The 6,885-nt window shown below is 49.8% G+C and overlaps 1 protein-coding gene across 1 annotated transcript in view; it reads right to left on the bottom strand.

Annotated features, from left to right (window-relative positions):
* The window catches only part of Tekt5 (tektin 5), a 37,871-nt gene that overhangs the window by 18,175 nt on the left and 12,811 nt on the right, over window positions 1-6,885 (bottom strand). Inside the window, exons 4-5 of the mRNA XM_021210020.1 lie at window positions 6,415-6,558; window positions 2,349-2,571 (exon numbers count right to left, since the gene is read on the bottom strand). Of these exons, the coding sequence (XP_021065679.1) occupies window positions 2,349-2,571; window positions 6,415-6,558 (367 nt within the window). The remainder of the gene's footprint in view (window positions 1-2,348; window positions 2,572-6,414; window positions 6,559-6,885) is intronic.

The following is a 6,885-nucleotide window of genomic DNA, read 5'->3' on the forward strand; positions in this document are numbered from 1 at the left end:
TGGAACTCACTCTGTAGACCAGGCTGGCCTCGAACTCAGAGATTCACCTGCCTCTGCCTCCCGAGTGCTGGAATCAAAGGTGTGCACCATAACCATCCAGCACAAATAAAGTATTATTGGAACATGGCCACATTCATCTGTGTACAAGTTATCCACAGCTGCCTTCTTTTTTTACTTTTTTTTTTTTTTTTTTTCCGAGACAGGGTTTCTCTGTATATCCTTGGTTGTCCTGGAACTCACTCTGTAGACCAGGCTGGCCTCGAAATCCGCCTGCCTCTGCCTCCCGAGTGCTGGGATTAAAGGCATACACCACAATGCCTGGCTCATAGCTGCCTTCTTACACACCCTCAGGATGGAGTAGTTGTGACAGCAACCATATGGTCCACAAACCTAAAGCTATTCATTATTCAGAGCCAAACTCTGTGATGGAGTCTGAAGATTCAGTGTGAGACTGGAAGGTGACGACGCTGTGCTGGCTCCTAGCGCTCTCTCTCTCTCTCTCTCTCTCTCTCTCTCTCTCTCTGTGTGTGTGTGTGTGTGTGTGTGTGTGTGTGTGTGTGTGTGTAGTCTATTTGCACTGGGTATCCAGCTCTCTCCACCTCATCCTGAGACAGTCTCCCACGGGACCAGGGTGACAGTCAGTCAGAGTTCCTCCTGTGTCTGCCCCCTCAGCACAGGGTTATAGCAGGGAGGGATTTGTATGACTGGAATGTTCAAGGTAGACTTTGATGATAAGTGACACTTGAAGCAAGAGTTAAAAGACATTTTAAGAGGTTGGCCACAAGGACACCAGGGGAAGAATAGCCCCGCCCCACCCCACCCCACCTCAGCAGAGGAGAGAACACACCAAGGTCCTGAGGCAGGCAATGAGCAGACCTGTCTGGGGAAGACCAGGGGCATGAAAGGGGCTGCAGTAGGCATGGGAGGGGCTGCAGTAAACAACAGCAGGGAATCCTCATTCCCGCTGGGCAGAGAGAAATGGCAGCCAGAATGATGTTTTTCTTCCCACGGACACAGGAAGCCAATGAAGGCTTAGAGCTGTGGAGGGCCTAGATCATTCCTGAGAGAGTACAAAACCCTACAGGAATTGGCCCCTCTTTACAACATTCTGTTGAATTCCGCCTTGTGTAAAGGCCAGAGATTGGTATCAGGTATCCTCAATCTCTCCGCACCCCAATTTTTGAGGCAGGGTCTTTCACTGAGCCCAGAGCTCAGCAATTTGGCCAAATCGGCTGGCATTGACCCCACAGGTCCTCCAGTCTCTGCTTCTCTAGTATTGGGGCTGCAGGCTCACACTGTAGAGTCTGTCCCTTTATGTGAGTGCGGGAGACTGAACTCAGGCCCTCACTTGTAAGGCGGAGTGCTTTGCTAATTGAGCCGCCCCACGCCCCTTCGCCCCCCTGCCGCTTCCCCCTCCCCCACCCTCTTTCTGGCTTTGCTTTAAACATCCCTGTCTGTCTTGTTGCATCCATGGAGGCCCCCTTCTGACTCACTCCCTGCTGCTTCCCTCATTACGGCCTTGCAATTATTTTCGAGAAACTTATTTTGTCTGCACACCTGGGCAGATGCAAGTTCAGATGCGAGTGGGCGTAGACTGCTCCAGCAACTTCCATCAAGTCTGCCTGCCTGCAGCCAACTACACCATAGACAAAGAGGTATACAGCAAGAGGGCTGCTTTCACAGAGATTCAGGACTAGTACCCCCAACTTCCCCATACCCTGCAATAAGAGCAACACCCCAAAATCGCTGTGTAAATCCTACACCAACCACCGCTCTCAAACTGACTGTTAGCTGCCTGTAGACAGGTGTGCTGGGGAGGCCCCTCCCTTTATTCCTAGTGCCCAGTGTAGCTTCCAGTAGCTGGAATGCAGTCTACATTTGCGATGAGCAGGGGAAATCAAGTCTGCGCAGGAAGGATACCTCAGAGGTGTGAACTGACATGTTGTACCCCAGTTACAGAGTAAATAGAGGTAAGAAGATGGGGTGGTGGGCAGAATTGGGCCATCCTCTAACTCAGAAAGCTCCCATCCCTCTACAGGGGGACATCATGCCACAGAAAGCCTTTGAAAGCCAAACGGTGCTGCCGGGGCAGAAAGGATGTGCTGGAACCTCTAGGGACAGTGCTGTCCTGGTCAAACTCAGCTCCAAACTCAGACAGAGAAGGGTGGGTGCCAGGAGCCACAACAGTGCCCAGGGTGTCACGTCAAGAGCCAAAAATTCCAGTTCCCATCAATGACCAAAGATGCCCTCGTCTCCTGGGACACTCACAGCCCTCTCTTGGATTGGACAGGCTTCAGCCCACAAGAGAGATTAGCTTGCTACAGCACCTGGATGTTCCACCTGCTTACCTTAGCCAGCTGTGTTTGCAGCTTGTTCTTCACATCTGTCTCCTCGGAGATGCGAGCGTTGAAGGCTAGGTTGGTGTTGGTGAACTGCTTCCACATCTGGTCCGACAAGGTCTCAAACAGATGCTCTGCCTCCTCCCGCAGCCGGATGGAGTTGGCCCGCATGTTCTGAGCGTGTCTGATGTTGTCATTGCTGAACTTGGCCCAGGTTTCAGGAATGGAGACCCTGCAAACATACAAGGGCAGACAGAAGTCAGGTGGGGTGCTGGGGAGCTGCTGACAAGCCTTGGTAACCTTGATTCAGGCGGTCATCAACCTGGGCATGTGGGTCTTCCATGTCTACACTCCCAAGGGTAAACCTGCCTCCTGCTTTCCTTCTCAGGAGCCCCCAGCACAACCTCAATGACCACAAACGACCCTGTTGGGGACAGCTGCCCTAATCCATCCCTCCTTTTCAGGCACAAGTGCAGTCAGAAGGGCTCAGTGACTTTTGATAAGGCACTCGGGAGTGGGTGGGACAGGTGGTGGTCCTTCAAGTAGCTCTGCCCTCCACCTCTAAAACCATAACCAGGTTAAGAAGTGGCTCAAGTGCCCCAACTCAGTGACGAGCCTGTAGCTATGCACTTAACCAACCTGTTTACTCAACAAATAGGGGCTTTAGTTGGCGGGTGTTGTGCTTTGTTTTTGTTTTGCTTGTTTATTTGTTTGTTTGTTTGTTTTTGCAGTACGGGAACAAGCCCAGAGCATCACTCAGTCCAGGCACGCACAAGCACAGTGCTGCTGAGTCAGTCTCTCTCTCTCTCTCTCTCTCTCTCTCTCTCTCTCTCTCTCTCTCTCTCACACACACACACACACACACACACACACACCCTGCCCTGATCATTACATTTTGAAGGTCCACCACAGCCATGCTCTATTCTAAGCTCCAGCAGCAGAGCTGTGAGGAAGAATGACAGCATGCAGGTCCCTGAGGCAACTCACACCCCGAGCAGGGAAGCACAGTAAAGACAGCGGCTGTTCACACACTGCCTATGTGCCCAGAAGGAATTTAAAAGCAGGTGATGACGTCGCTGAGTCAGTTCTGAATTTCAGCTGTTGAATTCAACTGAGATATGAAAACACCACATGGGAACTTCCAGAAATAAACAATTTATACATTTTATTTGATCTATTTCAACACTATATGACATTATGTTTATTTACTTATTGAGTGTGTGTGTGTGTGTGTGTGTGTGTGTGTGTGTGTAGTCAGAGGAGAGCCTGCAGAACTCCCTCCTTCTACAGTGTGGGTCCTGGGGATCGAACTCAGGTCATCAGGCTGGCTAGCAGGAGTCTAGCCCCTTAAGCCATCTTGCTGGACCAATTCATAAGTTTTAAATATCTTCCTTTATGATATGTTGCTGTGATCATTCTATTTATTAGGGTTATTGTTAACTTTTGTTTGAGCCAATCCTTATCATAAGTTTTTATGAATGTATTGAAAAAAAACAGATGTTGTAGTGGTGCACATCTGGAATCTTAGGTGGCTGAGGTGGGAGAACCATCAAAAAGACCAAAATAAAAAACAGAATAAGAACCTATAATATTGAAGTGTTTGGTCTCCCTACATTTCCACTCAGAGGAAGAGTGTGTGTAAGAATATAACCTGGGAATCTGCAAGGGCTAGCCTGGGAAACCCTGTCTCAAAAAAACATACAACAAACAACAACAACAACAACAACAACAAACAGCCAAGTGTATCCACCCTAAGTGTATGCTAAGACAATGTGCTCCCACAATGTGAGACGTTATTGTCAGTAGATCTGATGCCATGCCCCTGCCTTCCCCTGGGTGAGATCCCTAGAGATAATTTCCCAATCCCGGGGGGAAGTCACCAAAGATGGCTTGTCTCCCCATACATTGTGCACCTCAGTAGCAAGAATGTACTTTCCCAGAGCCCAAGTCCTCTAAAGACAGAAGGGAGCGTAGGCTTCAACGGAGAGGCAAGGAGTTACCACTGGCAAAACACACAGACATGGTGCCCACTGTAGGCTCAAAGCTCAGCTCCGCCAGCTGCTGTGTGAGTTTAGCTCCGCCGTTTCATCTCTCTATGAACTGGTTTCACAAAATGGGGATAATTATAGTGCCTATGCCCAGGATGAATTTCCTATCAGAGTACTTGTCAAGTGATTATTAATTCACCAGATGTTGTGTGTCAAGCTCTCGACACAGCAAATGTCACCATCACCACCTCCATCTCTGTCAGCACTAGCAGCACTGATATCACCGTCGTCGTCGTCGTCGTCATCATCATCATGACCATTGCCCAGCATCATGGCTCTGAACCCAGGCTGCTGAGACCTGCACTGGGCAGAGCCATTGCAATCCATCCAATCAGTCACTAGACCTCCTCTTTACTCTGCCTCAAACCTGCAAACAGAGCCCTAAGCTAGCGCATCCAGGGAGCAAGAGTGACCACAAAAGGCAACTCTGAGTGTCCAGTTGCTTGCCGGCTAAAGCAGTCTCTCCTAGCAGAGACGACTTGGTTCCAGGTTTAGGGGAAGGCATTTACAGGTAGAGGGGGCCCCTTGGTCTCCCTGTGCAAATAAGCAGCTGTGGCTACAGTGGCAGAGCCTGAAGCTCTGCTTCACTATTCCAGGGCCTTGACTTTGTTGGAAAGAGGAGGAATGTTTCCAGGAAGTGACACCAACCAGAAATCAAAGAAAGGCACTTTACCACTTGGCTAAAATCTAGAAGAGGACTACTACAGGTCACAGAGCCTAGCCAGGGGCTTCTTCCCTTCCTCTCTTTCTTCTCTCTTCCTTCCCTCCCTCCCTCCCTTCCATCTACTCCTTTATTCTTTCATTTCATAACTGCCTTCTGTGTATCGATATAACAATAAATGCCTACTGTGTATCTATATAACAACAATTGCCTACTGTGTATCAATATAACAATAATTGCCTACTGTGTATCTATATAATGCCCAGTACAATTCTATCTGCTAGAAATAAAAAAATAGACAGTGTGTGATAGACCAAAGATAGACTACACCCTCTTGCCTAATCCCAGAGCATCTTTCTCCAGCCCTCTTCTCCCCAGACTACAGCCTGTGGATAAGGAAAGTGTGTCTTGTTCTATGACCCTCCGTGATATAGTGACATGCCCTCCACAATGTGCGACACATTCAAGAGGCACCTGTGTCACTCACAGCTGCCAGGGAGAGAAAACCGTGCTGCACAGGAGCCCCCAGCCAGTGTCGGCTGTTCTGTCAGACACTGAGCTCTGGGAGCTCTGCATCCTGGAGTCATCCTTTCTCGTCACAGCAACCCAGGGAAGTAGGCACTATTTTACCCCCACGGTGTTGATACGTTCAACTTGCCTTAACTTACCCACAGTGTGCACATGGAGGCCGGACCACAGCAAGCCTTGTCAGCCTGGCTGCAGAATTGGTGTGTGTGTGTGTGTGTGTGTGTGTGTGTGTGTGTGTACGTGCATACATACCACGCACACTAGACAAGCACTGAGCCTTATTCCCAGTTCCCCAAAATTTACTCTCTTCCCCATAAATCACAGTGCTGGTGGACACTACTAAGTGGAATTTCTGCTCCTATTTGAGACAGTCATTATGATTTATGCTTTGGTGTAACTGGCAATGAATGGGGTTATTCCCAGAATACTCTGGCAAGCCAATTACATAATCTGGATCTTGGAGATGGTGGAACAAGGATAGAAAGATGGTACTGTGAACATGTACCCAGTGCCTCCCACCCAAGGTCACACAGGTGGGTGCAGAGCCAGGGCTGCAGGGCGAATGCAGGGACTCCCAGGACACAGATCAGTAGCTCCCACTGCTCGCTCCCAGTGGCTTTCGGGACCTTCCCTACAGCCTTCTGCTTGGCTCTGATGCTCCCCTACAGACTTCCGGTGAACTTTCATCTTAACCTGCTGGTCAAACTGAGATCCCACCCCTTTCGACAGAGGGTGCCATTCAAAGGCTGCTTGACTGGCACACAATACTCTTTATGCCTCTTGCCCTTTACTCTCACTGGACCTGGCCGGAAACAAGGAGAGAGAGCTTGGTACTCACGTTCCGTCAAACTTCTCCACGCCGTGGAAGAAGCTGATGGAGTCAGAGGTGCTTCTTAGGTTAAAACAATTCTCATCAATATACTGTGCCGAGCTCTTGTCTTCGATGTCCCGCTCTAGGGCGTGCTGAGCGTCCCGATTATCTCTGCAGGGAGAAGCAATGTGTGGTCCCCCTGCATCCTCTGCCAATGGCCCCGGGCTGTAAGCCCAGTCCTCAGCCTCCCGGGAGAGGGCTCTGTGCACACCCAGAGGCTTCTCAGCTCTATTTCCACCTGGTGTCACTCGCACCCAGAGCCACTAGCGCTTGCTCCAGGACAAACTCACCTGTTCAGGTCAGGAAAACAGAAATGAGCCAGGCCAACAACATGGCTCAGGAGGTAAAAGAGCATGCCTGATGTCTTGTGTTTGAACCCTGATCACAGTGTAAGGAGAGAATTGACTCCTGAGAGTTGTCCTCTGGTCTCCAAATGAC

Source organism: Mus pahari, chromosome 12 (assembly GCF_900095145.1).
Source record: "Mus pahari chromosome 12, PAHARI_EIJ_v1.1, whole genome shotgun sequence".
NCBI lineage: Eukaryota > Metazoa > Chordata > Mammalia > Rodentia > Muridae > Mus > Mus pahari.